Here is a 27410-nt window from a genome sequence, read left to right as displayed (position 1 = left end):
TTGTCCCCTAACATTAATATCTACACACACATAAAAACCTAAAACCCCTGCCTCCCTTAAAACGTAATCAATATTCTACTCTGTGCCCTATTTAAAGCCGCCATATTGCCAACAACTTATCGTTTTGAGATCTCGCGTGGTTCTTTGTGATTTGGACAACTTCAAGTTACGCCTCCTACTTCAAGTTACGCCCACTTCAAGTTACGCCCCCGTCTTGCAGTCCGCAGACGTACACGCTTGCTGCGTCTCAGTGTTCATACTATCCATCCTAAATAGTATGTGAGATTAGAATAAGTATGTCCCAAAGTATAGTATGCTGAAAACATTATGCCAAAAGTCCCTGGATGGTCTACTATTTCAGGTCGATTTTTTAAGTGTGGACCCATGTGCACTCTTAACGGCTAAAACTGCCCACAATGCATTGTGGTTTGGAGAAGCATTAGATCCAGAACTACAAACACATAGTTTATGTAATAGATAGCCTTAAATCAAGCAGCTTTACAGTATTAAACATGAAAAACCAGAGTCAGTGTCCCTTTCGGTCAGAATTACAGCCTGATTTTCTGTTATAAAGCAGCTCTGCAGTGTGGAGCTCAGTAATGATAAAATCCTTCTGTTAATGAGGAGAAAATAAAGATCTTTAAAGTGAGTTTGGTTTGCAGAGATCAAAAAAGCTTGATCTAGCTCAGGACTTTTCTGATTATTATTACACTGTATGGCATTTTAAGAGAGATAATGTTGTGAATAAAATAGTTTATCCAAAAATAAAATGTCTTATCAGTATCACTAACTTTTACTTTGTTTCTTATCCATATGACTTACAAAAGGAGATGTCACTTTTCCATATAGCACTTGTTAAAATTACAAATGACCTGCTCCTTGCGTCAGACCAAGGCTGAATCTCATTTCTAGTCTTACTTGATCTTAGTGCTGCGTTCGACACCATAGATCATGACATACTCATAGATCGATTACAAAACTATACAGGTATTCAAGGGCATGGTTTAGATCCTACCTGTCCGATCGCTACCATTTTGTTTACTTAAATGGGGAGTCATCTCATTTATCATCAGTAAAATATGGAGTGCCACAAGGATCCGTCCTAGATCCCCATCTATTTTCAATATACATGTTGCCCCTTGGTAATATTATTAGAAAATACGGAATTAGCTTCCACTGTTATGCTGATGATACTCAGCTATATATCTCAACGAGACCAGATGAAACTTCCCAATTATCTAAGCTAACAGAGTGTGTTAAAAATGTAAAAGATTGGATGATAAATAATTTTCTCCAATTAAATTCGGATAAGACAGAGATATTAATTATTGGACCAAAAAACACTACACAGAATCTTGTAGATTTACATTCCATGGTAACTAGGATTTAAACAAGCTCCAGTCTGGATCCAGAACACCTGAGAAGAGATGATGCTGACCCTCAGAGGACCTCAGATTATGCTAACCCTGAATCAACAAACAGAACTAACAATTATTACCAAATGTGTGACTGCATCATATAATAACTTAATTAATAATATTGATAGTTCATCGTCTAGCTGACTGCGTCTTGTATTATTATTATTTTTTTTATTTTTTCTAAAATCCTGTCAAACGTGCACAAACTACTAGCTACTACTAAATATTGTAGAAACATAATTTTCTGTAAAGTTGCTTTGTAACGATTTGTTTTGTAAAAAGCGCTATACAAATAAACTTGAATTGAATTGAATAGCTAATTCAGTTGTGAATGAGAGTTTCTCTGTCTGTCATCTCATTTTGTGTGTAAAATATATTTTTTGCTTTAAATGAATTGTATAATAAGTGTAACTAGAATTAAAAGTTAGTGAACTACCTTTGATGTTGGCTTGGACATCTTGGCCACGGGGCAAAAGAGCCACAGTACTTGTGTGCCCAACATTCTTGAGTTGCCCCGCTGCAAAAAAATAATAATACCATAAACAAATACACCTGCAACAGTTTCTTTTTTAATAAAAAGCCTAGGCTATGAAAACAGCTACGACAGGGTTGTCTAGCTGAATGCGAAATAAGTCATGCAAAAACCATAATCTCCTAAATACCATTCAATTTGATCTTAATAGTACTGACAACATATTTTAAGTTATCACACATTACTGAAAAATTAAAGAAGGGACACTATATATAGTATACTTCAGCGAGTCAAGAGCTAAACAAAAAGTCCTGTTTCATTACAAAATACTGTAACTTTTATAAACTTTATACTCTCACCACAAAATTTTAATTAATATTTATTAAAAAATAAATATTTTATAAAACTGAAACTTAACCTCCTAAGACCCGAACATTGGTTTGGCATGTATTTTAGATTTCTTCTAGCTATTTGGGGTTAGGAGGAACCAATAAATATAATATAAAAAAATTATCTTTGAACATGAAGCTCTTTTTGAAAAAAATGATGTCCACATATGTGGACACTAGGTCTGTATTCACAGAAAACAATCAAGACACCATTGTGTAACAAAGTGCAAATCTCTTTTATTTAAATTCTGGGTACTGTACCTGAACATTTTTTATTGTTACTGTTGCATATATAAATGTTTCAGCTTGTGAACATGGATCTGGAAAAAACACCATTTGTAAGAAACAAGCTGTCATATCACATAACAGCCCAACTGATGTGTTGAGTGGGTACCCACTCCTAGCTAGTACTCTAGCATTGGAGCAGTATACAATCAGTTTCATTAAATCTTTATCAATATACTGGTTTACATAGTCCAGTGGGGTCCAGCCTTCTCTGTCAAGCTTAGTTTACTTCTCAGGCTCAAACTGGCTAGGTTTGGGGTCAATTGAGCAGCACTCCTCATCCTTGCATGGGTTGTCTTGGAAAGCTTGGTCCTGGTGTTGGCTCTTCAGGGTCATCATTTGAGCCATCAGACTCTGACGTCTGGGAGTGCGCAAAATGGCAATGCTATGGTCTGAACGATAACCATAAGTTTCACCACGGAGACGTTTACGTCCCCGGCTGGCCTCAGTGGACTGTGGAGTGGGGTCTTCATCCCCACTACTCTCCTCCTCACTGCTGCTTGGCTCCTGTTGTGGAGGATGGTAATCAACATCCTCTACGGGGTCGTCAATGTCAGACAAGTCCTCTACCTCTGAGTTGTCCCCAGCAATTGACTCCAAAACTAATTCCAGTGCCTTTAAAAGAGGAATACGCCCTGAAAATGATATCAGGAGAAAAATAAAATAAAATTCAATGTAAAGTTATTTATCATACATGCAACGTCAATTTGTACTGTTGTAAACTATTGTAAATTGATGTTTTCTAACAAATTCTTCCCAAACTAAATTTTTTGCTAAAGTTTTTACATTTTCAGCGAATAAAAAAATCAATGTAGAGTTATTTATCACACATGCAACTTCAATTTATACTGTTGCAAAATACTGTAAATTTATATTTTCTATCAAATTCTTCCCAAACTACACTTTGGCTAACATTTTTACATTTTCAACAAATAAAAATCAATGTAAATTTATTTCACACATGCAATGTCGATTTATACTGTTGTAAACTATTGTAAATTTATATTTTCTATCAAATTCTTCCCAAACTACAATTTTGCTAACATTTTTACATTTTCAATGACTAAAAATCAATGTAAAGTTATTTCACACATGCAATGTCAATTTATACTGTTGTAAATTATCGTAAATTGATGTTTTCTAACTAATTCTTCCCAGACTACATTTTTGCTAACATTTTTAAATTTTCAAAGACTAAAAATCAATGTAAAGTAATTTATCACATGTGCAATGTCAATTTATACTGTTGTAAATTATTGTAAATTGATGTTTTCTAACAAATTCTTCACAAACTATGTTTTCACAGTAAAATTTTTTGCTAACATTTTTACATTTTCAACAAAGTTAAGTCCCACTGTCCACATATGTGTACTTCAAGTTTAGCAAAATAGTAAATCTTTACTGTTACAAAAATTTGTCAAATTTTCATGCCATATTAATCATACAACACCATTATGCATAACTTAACAAGAATCAACAATTAAATTTTATTAGATTTTTTACCTTGTGGACGTTTTGGTCTGGTGTGGCTGCCTGACTTTTCAGATGTGTTCGCCGCCATCTTGGAATTTCTGTGTAAAGTGTTTTTCTCTTCTGACCCCACCGGATGGCAGTGTAAGTGTCCATGTTTGTGTACAACAGGTTCCAGTTACACAGAATTAAGTTTTATGGTGCACACAACTAAAAATGTGATGTCCACATATGTGGACGCTAGGTCGTAGGACGTTAAATATATTATTTCTATAGGCTATACAAAACAGAAAAGAAAAAAGACTAAATAATAAGGCTGAATAAGCTGATCTATAGCATGTTAAATGGTGGTAGCCTGTCTATGAATGGTACACCCCTCTAAGCTCACAGAAGTGGTTTGACCCAAGTCCTCAGCAGCCAATGACATTGACCTGTTCAAACTGATTTTTAACGCGTACTTCATGTGTATTTCATGTGTATTTAACGTGTATTTAACACGTTAAATACGCGCTGATTTTTCACGTGTAAACAACACGTATTTAACGCGTTAAATACGTGTTGTATACGCGTGAAATACATGTATTTAACGTGTTGTTGACGCGTTAAAATTCACGTGTATTTGACCCTCTTGGCCTTCCATACACATTAGATATAATGAAGGGAGATGTGAAAAAAGGACATCGCGTTGTTTTGATGTGGATTACTTTATCACAGAATATTTGTTCGGCAGCACTTGGTTTAAAAGTAGACATGTCAAGCTTTCTATAGATATCTCTCTCATGTCTCTTCGTTGAGTATTCACGGAGTTACACTTCATTTTAATGACATGTTTGTAAATGACGATCAGCGCAGACAAAGGCAGCAGACAGCACACCTTGTTTGTTATCTTTATTTTATAAGTGCACAAAGTTTTGTTGTTATTATGTTTGTATCCAAAAAAAAGTAGACCCTTTACAGATTCGATTGATGTTTTGCTCTTATCTGTACGATTAAAACTGAAAGTGTAATTTAAGTAATTTTCGGGGTTATCGGGAGAAAATGACTCAAAACGCGTATATGCGTTAAACGACTCCAGAGTTAAAAGGCTGTCGTGACTTTTTTTCCTTCCAGTATTCATAAGCTGTATAACGCTGTCAAATTATATTTCATTTTGCACACATAAACAGCGCAAAAACACCTGAATTCTGCTCTTGTTGTGTTCTAATGGGTGGATTAGTGCATTCGCTGTGATATTATTTTTGGAAGCTCTTGAAAAATGCGGATGAAGCGCTCATTTCTCTCTAGTCTTTCTCTCTGTTCTTTGGCCAGAGACATAATTTATTAATGAGATCTGACCCGGTAATAATAACATATGTTCGTTGGTTTAGCTTGTCAGTGTGAAATGTGTATTTATTTGTCCGATCTCGCCCCGAAACGCGGCTGTCATGTGACTTTTTTTTCCTTCATGATGTCAAATATCGCATTTTGCACACATACACGGATCAAAAACCCCTGGATTTTGCTCTTGTTGTGTTCTAATGGGTGGATTGTGTGCATTCGGAGTAATATTGTATTTTAAGAAGCTCTTTAAAATATACATAAATGACTTTACCATGTTGTACAGCCCTGATCAATCTATGTGACGTTCAGTCTGATAGAGAAAATCTCACAAGCACATATAAACACTAATTTTCATGTGTATAATATATTCTTTTAATTGTTTTGTGCCGTTTCGCTGCAGTGTTTTAATGTGAAAGGCTGTAAATTCTCTATGTGGACTTCAAGTGTTCAGAGGAATACATTGCGAGCTCGCGGACAGTTGGCTGCCGCGAATATATCATGTTATTACTTTAAACAGTTCAGAAACATCTGAATTTAGCTCTTGCGTGTTCTAACGGGTAGATTGCGTGCAATTGCCGATATAATTTAATTTTAAAAGGTCTTAAAGGTGCCACATGCAAAAATTGAGGTAAAAATATCCATAACATGACCTACACGCAAGGAATGAGAAGAAATAAGGGTGATGATGTCAAGAAAAAAAATGTCAAGTTATAGTGCTGCAGAGATATCAACCTTAATTAGCATTAGCATTACTAGCCCCGGACCGACAGGTGTCATAATACCAGTTTCGGCCATGGGAGGCGGTATGCGGGCAACATAACCACCAGCCAACCTGCAATACACGAATAACTCGCACGGCTTGTCGGCGTACCTGAACCTGATGTCAATCATGTGGAAAGTACAGCACAGTACTTCATTTCAGTTCAGGGAAGAGAGAGAAAGGATGGCTGAACTGGAGCCCTTGGCAAGAGACCAACACCCGCTACAGGGAAACAACCGCGCTCGGAATCACAAATCAAATCCGATAAGAAAAGGAGTTTTTCTGTGCGTGAAAAAATGGATGTGTGGCGTGAAAGCGTGTGAAAAGAGTCAATTGCATGTGTCTCACGCTGAATGCTTGAGAGTTGGCACATTATTTCCCAAGCAGAATAAAGGACAGGTTGATTATTGCTGTTTAGCGTTTGTATTAATCTATGATGTGTCCCTGTTTGCGTACAGGGACATAAAAAAATAAATTAAAAGTGATACGTGGACCAAGGTGTCTGAGATTGTTCATTTTAAGTAAAGGATCCTAATATTTTGTCCACAACAATATTTAATGAGGTTATAACTCCTTTTGGTTAGTCTGCACAAGATCAACAAGCTTGTTTGCTTTGTGGCCGCTTTAAATACAAAATAAGCATTCGATCTACGTTAGAGCGTCTGAGCGCTCACAAATCTTTCTGCAGCGTCGTGAGCAGAGCGGTAAGAGTGATTTTGACGCTCTAGACGCCGGCGGTGTGAACGCACAGTTAGGCTTCGGCTACGGCTGTAGTGTTGTTGTGAAGGTAGGGGCGGAGCACAGAGACTATGCCGTTTCTCGTTTGTTACTCTAGAGTAGACCAATTTACTTTATTGAGGCATACTGCCCCCATCTGGTATGGAATGTGGAGTATGACTTGATTTTTTTTGCCAAACATTATAGATGGCACCTTTAAATAAGAATGAATTCGCTCGTTGTGAGCTCCGTGTAGACATTGCCTGAGCTGACCAGCCGTGATTCTTCTCTCACCTTTCTGACTGCTCTCTGACCAGAAATAAATTATTAATGAGCCCTAACCCCTGTACTAATCAGATGTTGGTTTAGCTTGTCAGTTTGAAGGAAATTGTATTATTTACTTGTATTTTTAACCGGTTTAAACAAGTATAGGTTTTCTCAGACAATGCAAGTCTATGGGTAATGTATTTTTACATTTAAAAATTAATAAAAGAAAACTTTAAGTCTGATCAGTCTGAAAAGATATAGCAACAAGCACCGCTCTATCCTGGAGGTGTTTGCCAAGTTTGGGGCTTGTGGCTTTAAAGCCCTAGGAGGAGATACGTTTGGAATTTAGTCTCAGAAACATGATTATAAGAAGAAGAAAAAGAAGAAGTTTAAATAGCATAACAGTATGTTACAAGCCAACATAATAACATAACGTCATGAGTGTTTCTCCCTCTCTCCACCAGAGGTCCCCATCTCCCGGTCTCCATACACCTGTTCACTCTTTACATTCATCTCCCCAGACCCCTTTACCTTAACTCTACACAGATGTTACGATAACTCTTGGAGGTTACTCATTGTGTTGGACAATTTATACACCACACTCCCACCACACTGTCTGACTGAATTGTGAATTGTATTTCAACTTTAAGTGCTAATCGTATTGCAAGTGTTATTTCTCTCTTCAGTTGCAGAATTGTGTCCCGATCTTGTTCTTGTTTGATCAGTTTCTGTTTTGCCTTGTGCTTTTTATTTATTAAAATGAAGTCTTTCCTGCATCTGGACACAGGGATTCGCATGTAAATTGTAAACAAAACAGCTCCGATCATAGCCTATTGTTCTATATCCAAATATTGTCGATATTGACTGTTTTTAAGTTTTTTTTTTTTTTTTATAATACACCATTCTTTAACCCGAAATTAATAATTAAAATAAGTTTATATAGGTAATTATTCTATAGCCTTCATATTTTTGATTCTTCATTTTCTTTTCTAATAGCTATAGCTACTCAGTTCCTGTTAGACACACTAGACATGATTACACTGTGTGTGTTTGTGTGTGTGTGTTTTAATCACTTTTATTGTGAAATTTTGTCCGTCAAAAATGTGCTGTCAAAAATAGACTCGGGGCACACGTCAGTTTCAGCGCCTCGTGCTCCAGATCTGAAAACAACGGTGACCTTACAGCTGACGTAGCGGTAGTGGTTTATATATTGTGGCCGCAGTAAGAGTAACATCTTGCCGGTGTTAGAATGAAGTGTTGTTACATCAAGTGACAGACCTCAGCTTCATTATGTTCCTCTTCTTCAGTTTCATAACATGTTGTCATCACCGGTAAGTAAACCATTTTAACGTTAGATAATTCTCAAAGTGGTGTCTGTTTGTCAAACATAACGGGTCTTTAAAACAAGCGTGGAGAAACTTTACCTAGCATTTAACTATAAATCTTAATTTCTTCAGGTGCTGTGAGTGATAATGTGATAGTAGCCTAAAGGTTTATTTTAGTTTTATTGCTCGGAGTTTGTTCATTTTGGTTTTTGGAGGAAACTAAACTGAGGATTCAGCTCTAATCACCTCACTGTCAATAAGTTCATGATAATAAGAAATTAATAATGACTCATGCCCATCATCAGATTCTGTGATATATTTTGGTTACAATACCCAATTTGTCCGTTTTAATAACCCACCTACTTTCTGGATCCAGAATCATTAGGCAAGTTGCCCTTTTCTTCAAGTGGGGATAAAAGCAGTGTTCTGTATATAAGAGGCTGAGGAGTCAGATTCGTTTGTCAAAGAGGAATGTGTTTACTTGTGGGGTGGTTGACTGATGTGCAAACTATTATCTGCGTTTGTATTTGCATAAGGTGATCTGACTGGCTGCTAACCGCTACAACTCTCTAAAGATTGCAAGTAGGTAAACAATAAACGTCACCGAGCCTAGAGGACAGTTCTGCCCCGTTCCACACTTGCCTGTAGATGGCTTTACTGTCGTGCTTGTCTATCTTGACACATTCATTGCTTGATAGATCACGTAGCCGCTAATAAGGTCTTTTTACCAAACAAAGGACAAACTTAGAAGATCTCTTTAACATGTATCGTTTCTTCGTTCTCATCGTAGCCTGTCTTTGCATCGCCGGTGAGTAAAGCAAAGTTATCCGTTATATCTATTTGTCGTTCTTTTATAAAGCAGGGTCGTCAACTCTTACGTACCGTGATGAACCGAAGAGACGCTTCAAGTAAACCACAGCATCAGTTAACTCTGTCTCGCGCTGTCTATGTAAACCTCACGACAAAGTGACAATCCTGCTTGCGGAATCAAACTAAATCTCAGATTACACATTTTGATACGCAATTCTAACAATCAATGGCATTTTAAATGCAATTAATATGGCGTAAATCATCAAATGTTGCGCTTCCAGATCCAAGCGAGTTGCCGGTTTCGCCGCGCGGTCACGTGATCAAGCGAGCAAACCTAAACAAACCAGCGTGGGGACAGGACAGTGATTTGAATGGGTTTAAGTTGGATACACGACAGCTTCGTTATACAGTTATTATTTACTGCATTTTTTTGTAAACATGACAGCATATTATGCATTGATTATTACGTCGATGGCATTTAAAGGATCACTTTATTCTGGAGAGTGATGGAGAGGCAACATTTATATGGTTTTCTTTAACCTCAGAAATAACTGAGGGTTACTTATAATGTGACCAAACAGCTTAACTATTTTTTCAGTTAAATAAGTGTTGTATATTTTAGTTCAATAATATTTATTTAATATTTTGAAGATATATTTTGGTAATAAATACTATTTGTGCAATTATTATGGTTTTCTAATATCTATATTACAATTAGTGTAGTATAAATACAATATTTGGAATATATATATATATATGGAATAAATATATATATAAATATAAATATATATAAATATATATAGAATATTGCAGGTCATACTTGCTTAATTTTTCTTTAGAATAAATAGTTAGACAAAATTAAACATTAGATTTTTAAATAAGAAATTTAAAAAAGTTTAAAACTTAGGCCTACATCTGTTTTTAATAATACTCACATAATTACACACAATGAATGCAAGCAAACACTGAATTTAAACCGAGTTTAAAATGGTACTTAAAAATGCATTCGACTGGATTCATGAAAATATTTTTATTCCCCTTTATTTTTACAGTAAATACACATTAACTGATACTGAACCCCCTCCCACCACCACCATCAAAAGAAAATAAATAAAAATCTCACTCCAAGGTGATCATAAAAGTTGGTAACCCTGATATAAAGTGTGATTATGTGTAAGGTACAAATATTATTTTTCATCAGCTGTTGTGGGGGACAGTGAGAGAGTGGAGGTAAAGAGTGGAGAAAACGTCACCCTACGAGTCGAAACACCGGGGAATGTGAGGAAAGCGATGTTAGAAAAGTGTGAAGACGGGACAGGAGCACCCATTATCCGTTACTGTTCCCCTGAGGAGGAGAAGAGGGGCTGCTCCGTCAAGAAATCAGACAGATTCTCCATCAGATCTGACACGGAGAGTTTGTCTGTAAACTTCAGTGATGCTCGAGTCAGTGATGAGGGATGTTACACTGTCTCTTATATCGATAACTTTAACATCTGGAAGAAGAAACTCTTCGAAGTCACGGTCAGCGGTGAGTTTCTATTAAATCTACAGTGATATGATACTGAAGCTGAGTTGGACAGTAGGTCACTGTTGGAAGGTGAATGTGGCATAATTTAACAATCAACAGTAAAAAAAAATACTATATTTGGATTGTATCGATGAATGGACGTTATATTCTGTGGTGGGTTAGGGTTGGGGGGGGGGGGGGCATCAGACAAACTCATGCTCATGTGCTCATCATGTTAGTAAAAGTTTCTGTCCAAGAGCTTTCTCTTGTTAACACTGTTAACAAATAGTCTAACCAGTGGTAATTAGATTCGATTCGATTCAACTTTATTGTCATTGCAGATGTAAGGTACAAGGCAAAGAAATGCAGTTAGCATCTAACCAGAAGTGCAGTAAGCAGTAAGTACAGGATATACAGTGTCTACAATAGGTTACATATCACTATACGCTATCTCACAACCAATTTGTACGTATTTTATGAGGTGGCTAATTCGTACCAATTACAAATTTACGATTTTATACACTTTGTCTAAACTGCTGTGTCGGTTAGGTTTAGAGGCGGGGCTAGGTGTAGGTCATTCGTACGAATTGTGCAACTCGTAAAATACCTAAAATATGTATTTGCCATGTAAGGAATTGCGAAATATAATTAAGATGCTATGTGTTACTTCCCTAACACAACTACTAAAGTCTTTGCTTCCGGCTTTGCTACCGTTCGGACGTTCTAGCTTACTGCTCTGCGCTTTGCTTCTTATTTCTGTACTTTTTTATAATTTTTCTAAGATTTTTACTTCAAGAGATCAGCACAGTGCTCAAACAACAGATTTTTGGCACAAACGCTAAAACTAAAAACATTGGGACTGGAATAATACTACAAAAAGAAGACTTTGTCTCCCACTGCTAACAGCTTACATTCCTGTGACGGGATAACAACAGCCTACATTCAAACAGAAGAGAGAGAAAATGCCTCCTGTTGGATCTACTTGTTGCATGAACTGCTGCAAACTTCTACAAAGGATTGTGATTCTTGAAACAAAGTTACTTTCTGGACTTCCAAAACAGACGGAACACTTAGCAGACCGTCGTCATGGACCCCCTAAGCCTACAGCTGGTGAGTCCCATGAATCTTCTGAATCTCAACAGTTTATACCAAGTGTAGAGGAACAAGCCGAAACTGATCGCCACACTAATCAATGGCACAAACAGGGAGCGAGACCCAAAGGAACACGAGACATCAGATTGTCACGAGTTTCTCGTGTTGCTGCCATAGCTTCCTCTACGCCAGATTCGACTATGACAAGACTTGTAAATACTGGTATTCTACAAACCCCTATACATCTTGAGAACAGATTTCAAGCATTTATGAATGCGGGTGAGGAATCCCCAAATGTATTTAAACATGGATCGGATCAGCCAGCAGTTATACACCGCTACTAACAGGTGCTCAAGGACGAGCAGACAGCGGCATTCAGCTCAGAGCGCAGCCGAGCCAAGGACTCTGATAGTGGGTGACGCTGTTATCAGAAACATCCGTAGCAGGACTACAACAACATGCTGCCTTTCTCAAGCAACGGTCTCTGATGTGAACAAGGAACTTCAGAACATTCTGATGAAGCACAAGACTACAAATCGAATCATCATCCATGTGGAGAAGAATGATATTCGGAAAGAGCAGTCAGAACTCCTTAAGAAGGACTTCAGTGAACTCTTTGAAACACTTCGAAGACTCAAAGTTCAGTCGTTCATCAGTGGACCACTCCCAGCAAGGGGAACAAATATGTTTTCACGGTTGCTTGGGCTGAACACATGGCTACAAAGATCTTGTAATATAAAAGGAGTGAATTTCATCGACAACTTCAATCTTTTCTGGGGCCATAGACAATTGTTTAAACCGGATAGCCTCCACCCAAACAAACTTGGTGCCAGAGTGCTTAAGGACAATATCTACTTCTCCCTCCGTCATCCTTCACCAGAGTGTGTCAATCCATTCAGCACACACACACCGGGTCCGAGTCATCATGTGGTTGACATATCCCGCAAGGACACTGATAACACCACGCAGCCAAAACAAGCACTGCTCATGGACACTATCCCTGCTGAGCCCTGCCCACAGAGCTCCTCACAGACAGACTGTGATGTATCAAAACAGCTACAAGATTCACCACCCAAGTACGACTTTCTGGAAAACAGCCAGGGAAGCCAGGACAACACATCACAGCCACCGGAAACAACAGAGACACAGCCCATCTCACCAGACACATTATCCCTCTCTCCAGCATCTCCACTTCTGTGCTTCTCACAGAAAATGGAGGAATTGGTGTATGCAGGGACTAAACTCTCTCACTCATTCGCTGCTAGCCCCCAGATATCAACAAAAAAACGGCGGGCCCCCCAACAACCAAAGACTGTGGGCCCTGTTCCTGTGAGAGCTATCCGACCGCTGCCACAACGCCAGGGCCCAAACCCTCTATCTGCTGAAGGTGAACCAAAAACAACTGATAGCAGCTCTCAGTGATATGTGTCACGTCCCCGCTATAATAGCAGCAACATTCACAAATGCCTACTGAACAAGCGGGAACCCAGTGTGCCTGTAGCTTTCTCTATTTCAGTTTTATCGCGTGATAGAAAGTCTAAGGCCATCTCAAGCCGAAGGCAAACTCATCTAATCTGCGGCCTATTATGCATCAAACTAAGATTGATGTAAAGACACCAAGCACTGCCATCAAGTTAGCACTTTTAAACATTCGCTCACTAAAAAATAAATAATTTCTAATCAATGACTTTATAACCACTTTTATTTTATATTTCTAAATGAAACATGGCTTGAAGACAGCTGCAATGCAACAGTCCTCAATGAAGCAGCCCCTCCTAACTTCACTTACATGAGTGTTTGCAGGACTGTTAGGAGAGGTGGGGGTGTAGCTGCTCTATTTAAAGATGTCTATCAATGCAAACATTTGGTCATTTGGTCAGTACTTGTCTTTCGAATATCTAGGGATTGTGCTGAAAGGTGCTCCACGCATTCTGTTTATTATTATTTACAGGCCTCCAAAATACTCTTCAGCATTTGTTGAAGAGGTCACAGAAATGTTATCAATGATTTCCTCAGAGTTTAACTGTTTTGCAATAGCAGGCGATTTTAATATTCACATAGATAATGCAGAAAACAATACTACAAAAGAAATGATAACGGTTTTAAACACTTTTGACTTGACTCAGCATGTGCATGGACCCACACACAAAGGTGGACACACTCTAGACTTAATCATCAGTAGGGGTCTAAACATTTCATCCATTGTTATTAAGGACGTAGCACTATCTGATCACTTCTGTATTTTCTTTGATATATTGATCTCTGCTACCACTGAATCTAGATCTGTCTCTGTTAGAAGGAGATGCATAAACGAGAACACACGTGTACTATTTACGGAGGCTATATCTTTAACACCAAGCATTTCTGCAGACTCTGTTGATATTCTCCTTGATTCGTTCAACTCAAAAGTTAAGAATGTTATTGATGATATTGCTCCAATAATAGTCAGTAAGAAAACAAACAGACAGAAATCATCTTGGAGAAGATCAACAGCAGTTCAGACTATGAAAAGACAATGCAGAAAAGCAGAGAGGATGTGGCGGAAGACAAAACTTGAAATTCACTATAGCATCTATAAAGACAGCCTTCATGCTTATAATGTGAAACTAGCCACATCTAGACAGAATTTCTTCTCAAACCTTATAAACAGTAACTTAAATAACACTCGTACTCTTTTTGCCACTGTTGAGAGACTGACAAACCCCCCAAGTCAGATTCCCAGTGAAATGCTATCAGACAGCAAATGCAATGAGTTTGCTTCCTTCTTTTCCGAGAAGATCATCAATATCAGGAAGGCGATTAGCACATCCTCAAGTAATGCAGAGGTCAGACAGATTCGGCCACAATATCAAAAAGATACTATGTCCATTTTTGAAACAATTGATAGCAAAATTCTGGAAGACATAGTGCAGCAACTAAAATCATCAACCTGCTGTCTTGACACACTTCCCACATCTTTTTTCAAAAGTGTGCTTAACTGCTTAGAAGCAGATCTTTTAGAAGTGGTGAATGCCTCACTTCTTTCTGGGACATTTCCAAACTCCCTAAAAACTGCAGTTGTTAAGCCCCTCCTGAATAAGAGCAATCTTGATAACACAATTTTGAGCAATTTCAGACCAATATCTAATCTTCCTTTTATAGGCAAAATTATAGAAAAGGTAGTTTTTAATCAAATGAACAAATACTTAAACTCAAATGGATACCTGGACAATTTTCAATCTGGTTTTCGACCACATCACAGCACAGAGACAGCACTCATTAAGATAATAAATGATATTCGCTTAAATTGCGACTCTGGCAAAATATCGGTGATGGTATTGCTAGATCTCAGTGCTGCGTTTGACACTGTCGATCATAACATACTACTAGAGAGACTGGAAAACTGGGTCGGGCTTTCTGGGATGGTACTCAAATGGTTCAGGTCATACTTAGAAGGGAGAGGCTATTATGTGAGTCTAGGAGAGCATAAGTCTAAGTGGACGTCCATGACATGCGGAGTCCCACAAGGCTCAATTCTTGCACCGCTCTTGTTTAGCCTGTATATGCTTCCACTGAGTCAAATAATGAGAAATAACCAAATTGCCTATCACAGCTATGCTGATGATACCCAGATTTACCTAGCCTTATCTCCAAATGACTACAGCCCCATTGACTCGCTCTGCCAATGCATTGAAGAAATTAATAGTTGGATGTGCCAGAACTTTCTTCAGTTAAACAAGGAAAAAACTGAAGTCATTGCATTTGGAAACAAAGATGAAGTTCTCAAGGTGAATGCATACCTTGATTCAAGGGGTCAAACAACTAAAAATCAAGTCAGGAATCTTGGTGTGATTCTGGAGACAGACCTTAGTTTCAGTAGTCATGTCAAAGCAGTAACTAAATCAGCATACTATCATTTAAAAAACATTGCAAGAATTAGATGTTTTGTTTCCAGCCAAGACTTGGAGAAACTTGTTCATGCCTTTATCACCAGCAGGGTGGACTATTGTAATGGGCTCCTCACTGGCCTTCCCAAAAAGACCATTAGACAGCTGCAGCTCATCCAGAACGCTGCTGCCAGGATTCTGACTAGAACCAGAAAATCTGAGCATATCACACCATACCTCAGGTCCTTACACTGGCTTCCAGTTACATTTAGGATTGATTTTAAAATACTTTTACTCGTATATAAGTCACTGCATGACCTAGGACCGAAATATATTTCAGATATGTTCACTGAATATAAGCCTAACAGAGCACTCAGATCACTAGGATCGAGTCAGTTAGAAACACCAAGGGTTCACACAAAACAAGCGGAGTTATCCTTTAGTTACTATGCTGCCCGCAGTTGGAATCAGCTTTCAGAAGAGATCAGATGTGCTAAAACACTAGTCACATTTAAAACCCATCTGTTTACCTGTGCATTTATTGAATGAGCACTGTGCTATGTCCGAACTGATTGCACTATATCTTCACTGTTTTATTTTATATAAAATCAATTTCTAACTGTTTTTAAATTGATTTTAAGTAAACGTTTTAATCATTTTAAAAGTTTTAAAATTGCTTGTTTTATTTTTTTTCTTCTTTTTCATGATTATTTTACTTTCTTTGATGTAAAGCACTTTGAATTACCATTGTGTATGAAATGTGCTATATAAATAAACTTGCCTTGCCTTGCCTACTAACCACAAACGTTGATCACAATTCTGGTCTCTAGACACTATAAAATACTGTATTCTCAGTTTAATTTATAAAGTGCTTTATTTAGATTGAAGTACAGTATAGTTGATAAATGTGATTCAGAGTTTTGCATTACATAAATAATAATAAAAAAACACTTAAACCAATGTTATATTATACTAAGTATTTTCTTTATATACATCTTTTTAATTCTGTTGGTTTATATCAGTAATTTGACAGGGATTTCTCTTCTAGTGAGTTATGTTGTACACTGTTATTTAAAAATAACAAGGACCCTGTCTTTACATACAGAAGGGCGCAAGATTCTGCACAATACACCTGTTATATTATTATATTATGTAGCTTTTATGCTAACACTGATGAAATGCTCATCCAGCATTTGTTCTCATATATTAAAGAAGAAACTTTAAAAGGCCATATTTACTTTTTCACACCAACTCTGACAGCAATCTTCCTAAAATGATCTATCCATCTAGATATTTCCAGGACGTTAGTAAACATATATCAATGTCTTATCAGCCGGTCTACAGTTAATGATTCAGATCTTGTCTTGAAGAGGTTTATATGTCTAGTTATTTTTGTCCCATACAGAGCAACCACTCACCACAGCTGCTATATCCACCAAAGGAGAAGAGACGCTTGGGACGAATGAAACAAACACCACAGTCAGTGAAGAACGTAATCACAGAATAACACACAGCATCATAGTGGGCTTCATAGGGGTCACTGCAGGGGTCATTGTTATCATCTACTATAAAAAGGCAAGTATGATCATTGGTAAATTACGCAGCACTTCTGTTTTTGTATTAATATTGTAGCACTTAATAACAGCAACGTTTAGTGAAGACTGCATTCTACTCTGCAGTTTTGTTTTTGGAGAGTTATTGTTTTACAAGTATTTATGAAAGACTTGTGAAGGTCCTTGAGATATTTTGGTGAGGAAGGACTTCATTTAAAGTCATTGTAGATCAATAAAATGTCATTGTGTTTGTGTGCATTGAACTCTGCTTGCATGATATTTTGGTGTTAAAAACTTTGTGCATAAGATTTTAAATCTCAGATTTCATCTTCCTACAGAAGAAGCGAAATAATCCTATTGCTGAAGATCCAGAGGATCCAGGGAAAACACTTCTCTCAACTCAAACACAGATGGAGGTCAGTCCAGCAGATGACACTGGGTCTTGTGTCATAAACAAAAATTATGTTACTTATAGGAACTTAACATTTCACATTAAAAAAAAAAAAAAACACAGGGTACAGTGTGCTGCGTTAATATAAAGACATTTTCCACTTTTTGTTGCTGCTTTATTACTTGTTTCTGTCAAGATTTGAAGTTTCATCCGCCAGATTATTATTTTTTTATTTACCATCTCAGGAAGTTTTCACAAGACAGTCAGTTTTGAATTACAATCATTTTGACAATTTTTGCAAAGTAAACAAAAAGACCCATTTTCATAGTAAATTAATGAGTATCATCATTAATCAAATACTGATTACCATATTCAAATTAATAAATTAAAACCCATCAGTTTTTTGCTGAGAAAGACTTCTTTATTACCATACAATACCATAGATTAATAAATTGTTGAATAAACATTATGAATATTGGCTATAGATATAAATATATTGGTTTATTTCAATATTTTTGAACTTAATAGCCCTGAACAAAAACTCTTGTTTTTCTCCAATCAGCAGGTGAAGCGGACACAGGTGAAGATTTAGAGATGGTTGTGGTTGACAAAACCCTTTCAGTGAATAATGAAGAAGGACCTGAACTTGGAGCTTGATAGGTGATGATGAACACATAAGTACAAGACTTTGTGTGGACTCACAAAACAACAAGAGCTGACTGAACCTGTCATTGAGTCATCATCATATAGAAGAAGAAGCAGCTCTTCTCTGAGATGAGCTGAACCTCAGATGCTCAGAAAGACAGCGGTTCTTGTACTTCTTTAGGTACTAGTGTTTATTATACTTAGTGTTTTATTTTTATCTGCCAAGGGACTACAGATGAAAATTAGCTTTCTAGCTAACTCTGGCGCATTTACATTTTGAGTGTAAAACAAAAAATGTTAATTAATGTGCATTGTCCCTTTTAAATAAACAATAAAGAAAAAAAAATAAAGAAAAATTAATTATTATTTTATTAATTATACTGTTCTTCTTAAGAAAAAAATTGTTAATTTTTAGTTACGAGTAACTTAATAAATACCAGTACTTTTTAAATGTGCATTTTCTGCCCAGTTTGGTAATCGTATGTTGAATATTAATGCGCCAGCAACATTTAGGAGAGAGATTAAACAGGAAACTAGAACAAGGGGATGGATGTACTTTTTTGAGAAAACCAAATAGAAAAGAAACAATTATTTGTACACAAGAATAGAAAACATATATTTGTCAGTTTTGTAAACGCTATAAATTTCGTAAACATAAAGCCTAATGTGTTTGTTGGTCTGTGAGTGACCTCTGCTGGCAGGATGGAGATAAGACACCAATTTTATTACTTGTTATTTTCCTTTTTTTACTCCAGTAAAAACAATAAATATCATACCAGGGCTGTATGGTAACTCTTTTTTTTTTTTTTTTTTTTTTTTTTTTTGCATATAGCACTGATGTTACAGACACTGAATGTTTTTACTTTACTGTTCTGTGCAGGACACGAAAAAATCCAAACAGTGCGGTTTTCAGACAAAAGGTATTAAAAAAAATACAGTACCTGTAGTATTGTAATGCTGTACTTGCAGGGCTATATATATATATATATAAAGGACATGTAAATGAGATTCTGTGAAGCATCTGTGAAATATAAAGTGCATGGTCAAACTCTATCCAAAACATTTCTTATTTTTAATTCACATATTTATGTTTATGCTGTTGATCAACATAAAAACAAACCATCAAACTGAGAATACTCAAGTCAATCTTTTTCTAGGTTTCTTATAAGTCATTGTTGTTTAGAGATTCAGAATCAGTGACACTATTGAGCTGAAAAGCCATCTTGTGATCTGTGTCCATTGTGTCTATATTTATGACCCATATCTACATCAGATTTGGAAGATATCCAGCTATTTACCTTATTTCTGGACCCAGAGTAAATCAAGTATGAACTAATGAAAGAGCCTGCAGTTATGTGGTTTGACCACTGCGTGGCGCTGTAGAGATTGACTGTAATTCAGGCCTCTCTCCTGGATGCTTCAGAGCTACCCTGTGTCTCAGTGTTCATACTATCCATCCTAAATAGTATGTGAGATTAGAATAAGTGTGTCCCAAAGTATAGTGCTGAAAAGAGTATGCCAAACCCCCACCCCAAAAAAAAAAAAAAAATATGCCATTGAGACACTTCATGCAAGTCATCAAACAGAAGCAGCTCTTCTCTGAGATGAGCTGAACCTCAGATGCTCAACCAGAAATACATCAGTGGTGATTCCCAGCATACCAGACAGAAGCAGACGAACCAGAGCCTCAGAGACACCACAGTGATCCTGACAAACTGAAAGAGGAGAGAGTTATTCATGAACGTGATTGAATGTGTTTCTCTGTGAAGACACAGCACACAAGTTATTGTGGCAGGAAGAAGAGAGTTCTGTGGTAAATGTAGTTTTTGGACCTTCCTGTTGTGGGCAGATCTCTTTAATGTGAAGATGGACGCTCTTATTGTTGACTGGATTGACAGCTGTACAGCTGTATGTCTCTGGATCATTATAATGAAGCTCTAATGATAAACTGAGGTTGATGCTGAGATCAGGATTGCTGGACTGGTTCAGGATTTCTCCTCCTTTATACCACGAGATGAAGACGTCTCGATCATTTTTCACTGAGCAGATGCTTGTCAGCTTAATTCTGAATGTTTTGAGAGAAACTTTTGTGTGCTAAGATATTGGCAAAATGATGCTAGTTCTTTTTTTCTTGATGTGTCGAACTTGCACGCACACGCGCGTGAGCGTAAGCAAACAGCAGGAGCGCGAGGACGTCAAGCCGCATGCATGTTGTTCTTCTTGACAACAGCTTAACAATTATTTTTGAATATTTTAAACTTATTTCATTAGGGAAATAAAATAAAAATCGAAATATTACTATTGTACTGATTGTTATAATTGGAGTATTTAAAAAAAAATTAAATTAATGTGTTGAGTCATATTTAGTTCAATAATATTTTTATTGGCACTTCATTTAATCAAGAATAATTATAGTACTAGTAGTAATAATGATAGCAGCAGCAATAATAATTTATATATATAAATATTTCTGTCATGACGACGGCATGATAATGTACATGACAATGTTAATGTATTTGTTCTTGGAGGAATAGATCTGTTACGCTGCTGTAGAGCAAGTACTGAGACTTGCTACTGCCAATACATCCACAACATGCTGCTGTGAGCGTGTAAGAGATATTACTGCTGAAAATATAACATACATTTTTGAAGCAGACATAGAACATTTCAGCAGTGTGTTCTGCTCTGTAATGAGTGGATAAATATGGGCAGACAGCAGCGTTTTTATATTTGGAAGGGAACAAACATCCCTTTTTCATTCATTAATTTTTTTTAAGGGTGTCAGGAATAGATGATCAGTTTTCAGATATTTCTCCTGAACACCAACTTCAGTGTCAAAATGATTTGAGACATTTTATGGCCCTGTCCCAAATGGTGCCCTGAAGTTACACTTTCAGCCTTACTGCCAACAGTTCTGGTAGCGTTCCATCACCATCATGTTTTTGGCCATTGTGTGACTCATAACCATTCCATCGTCATACAGAAGCAGCTCCTCCTCGAAACGAGCTGAACCTCAGATGCTCAAACAGAAAGATAACGGTAACGATTCCCAGCAGACCAGAGAGAACGAGACGAACCAGAGCCTCAGTGACACCACAGTGATCCTGACAATCTGATAAAGAAGAGAAATTATATAGATATGAGGTTATTCGTAAACAATTCTGTCAATCAGAGGCTGTGGTCACTGTGGCAGGAAGAGAGTTCTGTGGTAAATGTAGTTTTTGTACCTTCCTGTCGTGGGCAGATCTCTTTAATGTGAAGATGGATGCTCTTCTTGTTGACTGGATTGACAGCTGTACAGCTGTATGTCTCTGGATCATTATAATGAAGCTCTAATGATAAACTGAGGTTGATGCTGAGATCAGGATTGCTGGACTGGTTCAGGATTTCTCCTCCTTTATACCACGAGATAGACAAATCTCGATCATTTTTCACCGAGCAGAACACAGAACAGGTCTCCTCCATCTTCTGTGACTGCTTGAATGAACCTGAAAGAGATTTGTTTTTTCAGAAAACCTTTTTATTTTCTGTAAATAAAATAAAAATAATATTTCAAAAGTTGGAAGCTGTAGGTGTCACGTTTCTGATTTGTTACATCATGGACTAAGTTGTGTTTTCATGGACTTGTCATTGGTTTTCTTCAGTCACATGTCTTTTTTGTTCAGTTTTCCCGCCACTCTTTAGTTGTCATTGCAATTTATTTAATTTACTCAGGTGTTCATCGTTATGGCCCTTATTTGTCTTGCAGTCAAGTTGCTGCTGTGTGATCTTTCATTTGTCTGGTACTGTCTGTGTATTACACAGCTGTCTCACAGTTTGGCATTCTGTGGATTTATTCAAACCTTGTTCAATTTTCATCATTGTCTTCATCCTTGGAATATTTGTGACAGTAGGGTGTCTGTGCCACTTCTTTTGTAAATAATGATTTTTAAATTTTTCATTAGACAGAGAGGTAGTTTAGTATTTTATATTTGTGTTTTAATTGGGAATCTGTTGACTCACCTTGAGTTTGGTTTACACTAACAAGAGACCTGATGACCGGCACAGAAACAGGCCCTTTAACAAAAAAACAACACTTTGAGGTGGATTTTGCAGGAATAACTAAATTGTAAGCTGAACAATGTATAAATGACTGCTGGCACAATATGAAATGAGCAATGAAATGAGAAGTGTTTGTCCTGGGAACCGACTCCACACTTGTAGTGTATGAACAGATTATTGCACAGATATGCTGTACACAAGTCTACTTTGTTGTTGTTGTTGTTATGTATTTAAGGGATTATCGTATGCTACATGCCCATTTGCAAGTTGTTTGAGCTGAAACGTGTTTTGGCAGTGTGTGTACACAATCCCCCTGTAATGATAATTGTATGATAATTGTTTTTTTTTATCTATTGAACTCTTTTATCTACCCTGAAACTGAATGTATTGTTCAATTATAATGAAGAGACATTATTATTTGTCTATTGTAATATAGTACATAAAATAATATACAGAGACACTAATAAAACATTTATAATATATTTGAAAAGAAACGTGGTCACTGTATAATCTACAAGGGCCAAAAAACTACATACAGTTGCTTTAATCAATGTATGTTGATTACCCTTACTGTAATTTTATTTATTACAATTGATATTTTGTGATGTTATATCTTGTAATGTGGACATTAAATCACAATTAAAGATATTCAGGATGAAAGCGTCTGATGAATGTATAAATGTAACACTGCAGAAGCAACACATTTCAGCTAGAAAAGAAGAAGAAATTCAGAATTACCACTGCAAAAATTAAAGACATAATTAAAATTAATAAAAAAAAAAATGTTTGTTGGGTTTCTAAAAGGCTGCTACCCTGAACTGCTAAAATGTGCCTTTGAGTGATCCTGGCTATTACAGATAGTTTTGCTATTTCCTATGAAGCTAAAACTTACTGTAAACGTCCACTCTGAAGCTTTTCTCTGAGATGGATCTACTGTGGAGAGAAACTTGATAAAGTCCAGAGTCGCTGCTGCTGATGTTCCAGATGCTCAGATCTCCAGTCTTTGGGTTAATTTTCCCTCTGCTGGTTAGTCTCTTATCATAAAAGGGTTCATAACCCTGATACATCTGTGCGATACGAACAGTTTGATCACCTCGTGTAAACAGCCACATCACTTCACTGAGACTCTCAGTGTCTCCTGTGTGTAGAGTGAGAACACCTCCCTCCATCACCGTCTGTAACTCATCGCCATTCACAAGAGCTGAGAGAATATTAAATCTGGTTAGATATACCATATTACTTGTACTCTCTCTTTTTACATTATTGCACAATAATAACATGAATGTGGGCTCAACTGTGGGTCTTTTATCATTGCTTTGGCACATAATGCATTCAGTGACTACATATTTCAAATGAAAATGAAAACCTGTGTCAGGAAACAGTCCCTTTTCCAAACAGGTAATGCATCTGTTATAATGGTAACTGTACATTATGCTGCTGTTTTTCACAAAAGTACAAGACTTGTATAGTATGAATTCTCTACGGACTGTTGAAACTGTTCCAGTAAATCACCTGACCAGTGACCACAACCACTAAAACAATATACTGCTAGCAAACAGAAAATGTACTCCAAATATATATCTTACCCTCCATACTGATGAAAAGCACAGTGAAAACCCACATACTGAAGGACATTTTGATCAGTTATCAGGTATTATTATAAGTGTGTTGATTCTGTTGGTTCTCTTCCTCATCTGATGAACATCAGCGAAGATTTTCAGTTTCATCAGGAAGTGACACATTGACCACAAGATCAGACATTACCAACTCTATAATAGTAGAAAACACCTTTCAACAATGAACTATTATTTAACAGCTTTTTATCTTAGTGACTGATCTTAGTGTTTTTAAACTGATATAGACCATAAATCTAGAAGAATGTAGGAGTTCACTTGGCATTCTGTCACCTACGGACCAGTGAGGTTTGGATAAATCTACTAAAACAATACAACAGGAAGATAAGCACAGTTTGCACTTCAGGAGCTGCACCAGGAGATCAGTGGAGAGACGAGGAGCTGCTTCGAGGTTTTAGGCAGGTTTGACACAGTAATGACATCTGCCCTAAAAAGCCTAAAAAGTAAGGTCATAAGGCCTCTACCAAAAGTCACTGTAAAGTTGTGTGAAGCAGCTGCAGCACACAGTGAATCGTCCCAGTCTTCTGCTGGAGTCTCCATGACAGACACTTTTGGACACTGCCCAGTGCTTGTGGACTTCAGTTCCCATCATCCCTTGCTCCTGTCACTGGTCCATCACTCTCAGCTGTGTGTGGTTGAGATACTCAGCTCAGCTGTATTTATACGCTGTGGCCTGTGTCTTTGGTTTCTGCTGTATTGAGTTCGGTTATCTTGTGCTTGTGGTACTTCGTTTTTTGTGGGTTCTATGATTGTGGATTACCTTGTGCATGATTTTCTGTTTTTTTTTTTGCCTTGATGTGGATTACTGTTTTGGGACTACAATAAAGCTGCGATTGGATCTTCAGTATTGCTGTAAGAGCATTTCATGACAGAATACTGTAGCCGTTTTAAGATCCAGCAGTTCTCATTGGCCATCTATATTGAAGGAATTGAAACCTTGAATTTATTGTCTGTGTTTGTGATTAAGACATGCATTATTCCAGTCTCCCTCATCTAGACTGTTTTATGAATTATATTTACTTCATTTATAGCCTGACTGCAATCAGTTTATCCACCACAGCCCTCAAAGAGCCCAACAGAAGAAGCACAGCTGACTGATACAAGAAGAAATTAGTTTGTGGTTAAAAAACCAACAAATACACATTCCGCGGAAGTGTATTATTATTATCTATCTCGCAGGCAATCTTTTACTGTCGCACGTCCTGATTTTGCTGAGTTAGATGTGTTCCTAGGTCAACATATTTTGATGACCCTGGAACAACATTTTACTCCAAAAATATATTCTTGACCATATCCCTACATCTAAACCTAACCTTAACCATGAGTAATCCCTAAAATCAGAGGAAATGATAGATGAATGACATTGATGTACAAGCACCAAACAGTGATTTAAAGCGTAAACTTCACAAAATCTATAAACTGGTTCTTCTAATCTGATTGGTTAATCACAATGTTGTTCCAGGGACAACAAAGATGTTGTCCCAGGAACATGTCTCACTTGGTAAAATCAGGTTCTGCTTTACTGTCTATGAGGCTAACGTTATCATGGAGGCATAAAGTCAAGGGAGAAGCCCATAGAGAGTCCATAAAAGACACGGGACAAAATTGTTCAACAATGTCTGCAAGATTCGGTGGGGGATTCAGATTTCTCTTGGCACAGCGATTAAAAGACTTGTTGCTCACGTGACATCTACGTCATTAAGCTCAGTTTGAGTCGGGGCAGTACGCTCGACCCCCAAGAAGTGCGTGCTTCTAATTGACTTCACTTGTCTCCGTTGAATCCAATGTGGTCGCTGTGTCCATTTCTTTTACTGTCTATGGGTGTACTTGCAGGCGGCAAGGAAGTCGACCGGAAATTGAAGTCGGCCGCCATCTTGTTGCAGAACTTCACTTGCGTTAGCATTCCCATTGACTCCCCTTCATTTTGGCATCACTTTGACAGCGAATAACTTTACATATGAGGCGTTTAAAGACTCTGTTTGTCCATTATTTATTTCTAAAGATACACAACAATGTATAAAGGGCTCCATTACCTTCTATGTTACATTATGGCCCCGTAGAAACAGTTTTTGTAAAAAATAGGCTAACGATTGCGTCATAACCACTCGACTCTCTGTTGCATTACCGTACAGACAGGAGGAGAAGCTCGCAGGCAATTAACTTAATATGGCGTACTGGCGTTACATTTTAAAATACTATACAAAATAATTAATCAGAATACTTACTCCTGCTCACTCACGACAAAGAACTCCCCGCTCAAGCTCGCCGTCTCTGCAAGATTAACGATGGCAGTTTGCACGCACAGCTACTAGAAGATGTACATCTGTCAGACGGGTTGCTGACGTCATCAAGCTTAGTTTGAGTCTGCACGTCAGAAACGGAAGTGCTAAAAAAACGCTAAAAATGGGCTTCACTTGTCTCAATTGAGTTCCAATGGGGTCGCTGTGTCCATTTCTTTTACTGTCTATGTGTACTTGGCTTAAACAAGGCGCAAGGAACTCGACCGGAAGTTGAAGTCGGGTGGGGGCTGCCATCTTTTAGCAGAACTTCACTTGCGTTAGCATTCCCATTGACTCCCATTCATTTTGGCTTCACTTTGACAGCGAATAACTTTACATCTGAGGCGTTTAAAGACTCTGTTTGTCCATTATTTATTTCTAAAGATACACGAAAATGTATAAAGGGCTCCATTACCTTCTATGTTACATTATTGCCCCGTATAAGCAGTTTTTGTAAAAAAATAGGCTAACGATTGCGTCATAACCACTCGGCTCTCTGTCGCATTACCGTACAGACAGGAAGAGAAGCTCACAGGCAATTAACTTAATATGGCGTACTGGCGTTACATTTTAAAATACTATACAAAATAATTAATCAGAATACTTACTCCTGCTCACTCACGACAAAGAACTCCCCGCTCAAGCTCGCCGTCTCTGCAACATTAACGATGGCAGTTTGCACGCACAGCCACTTACAAGATTTACATCTGTCTGACAGGTTGCTGACGTCGTCAAGCTTCGTTTGAGTCTGCGCGTCAGAAACGGAAGTGCTAAAAAACGCTAAAACTGGGCTTCATTTGTCTCAATTGAGTTCCAATGGGGTCGCTGTGTCCATTTCTTTTACTGTCTATGGGCTTAAATTGTGCAGAGCGGGCCGTCGCCATCTTGGCAGCGCGTCATCACGCGACTCTCCAAGACAATCAAAAATGGGCAAAAAAGGCTGGAGCTGGTTGGTGAAGCCACGCCTACCTAGCGCGACGGCAGAGTCAGCAGCGGCAAACCACCTGTCACTCAAGTGGTCACACCTTTAATTATGCAGAAATAAAAGTATTAATATAATTTAAACGGATGAGTTATAAAAAATTCACCCCCCTCACAGTTGTCATGAAGGGCAGAATTAGCTATTTAGACCAAAATCATTTTTTGCACCAGGCTGTAAACGTTTTTTT

General features: G+C 37.5%; 1 protein-coding gene and 1 long non-coding RNA gene across 3 annotated transcripts; one reads left to right on the top strand and one right to left on the bottom strand.

Annotated features, from left to right (window-relative positions):
- Nucleotides 1–20007: 20007 nt before the first annotated feature.
- On the bottom strand, nucleotides 20008–24066 carry LOC128011928 (T-lymphocyte surface antigen Ly-9). 2 transcript variants are annotated; one of them, XM_052594731.1, is made up of 5 exons: nucleotides 23915–24066; nucleotides 23221–23529; nucleotides 22290–22343; nucleotides 21515–21775; nucleotides 20008–20119 (listed from the first exon to the last, which is right to left on the bottom strand). In XM_052594731.1, exons 1-5 carry the CDS (start codon nucleotides 23961–23963, stop codon nucleotides 20019–20021), a joined length of 774 nt encoding a protein of 257 aa, XP_052450691.1. In that variant the 5' UTR covers nucleotides 23964–24066; the 3' UTR covers nucleotides 20008–20018. The 2 variants fall into 2 exon arrangements, with proteins under 2 accessions (XP_052450691.1, XP_052450690.1); XM_052594730.1 differs by lacking the exon at nucleotides 20008–20119 and adding an exon at nucleotides 20773–21399.
- Nucleotides 20092–22101, top strand: LOC128011933 (uncharacterized). Its single transcript, XR_008182675.1, has 2 exons — nucleotides 20092–20240; nucleotides 21636–22101. It is a non-coding gene; the product is annotated as an uncharacterized LOC128011933 (long non-coding RNA).
- Nucleotides 24067–27410: the final 3344 nt, after the last annotated feature.

Source organism: Carassius gibelio, chromosome B23, assembly GCF_023724105.1.
Source record: "Carassius gibelio isolate Cgi1373 ecotype wild population from Czech Republic chromosome B23, carGib1.2-hapl.c, whole genome shotgun sequence".
Classification (NCBI taxonomy): domain Eukaryota; kingdom Metazoa; phylum Chordata; class Actinopteri; order Cypriniformes; family Cyprinidae; genus Carassius; species Carassius gibelio.
The sequence above is the reverse complement of the archived record's forward strand: the minus strand, read 5'-3'. Positions and strand labels throughout refer to the sequence as shown.

Excerpts from the sequence above, each read along its gene's own strand:
- LOC128011928 (XM_052594730.1), bottom strand. The coding sequence starts at position 23,963 with ATGTCCTTCAGTATGTGGGTTTTCACTGTGCTTTTCATCAGTATGGAG. Across the intron at positions 22,344-23,220 it reads CTTCAGAGTGGACGTTTACA|GGCCTGTTTCTGTGCCGGTC; the intron begins GTAAGTTTTAGC and ends TTTTTGTTAAAG. Across the intron at positions 21,776-22,289 it reads TAGTGTAAACCAAACTCAAG|GTTCATTCAAGCAGTCACAG; the intron begins GTGAGTCAACAG and ends AATCTCTTTCAG.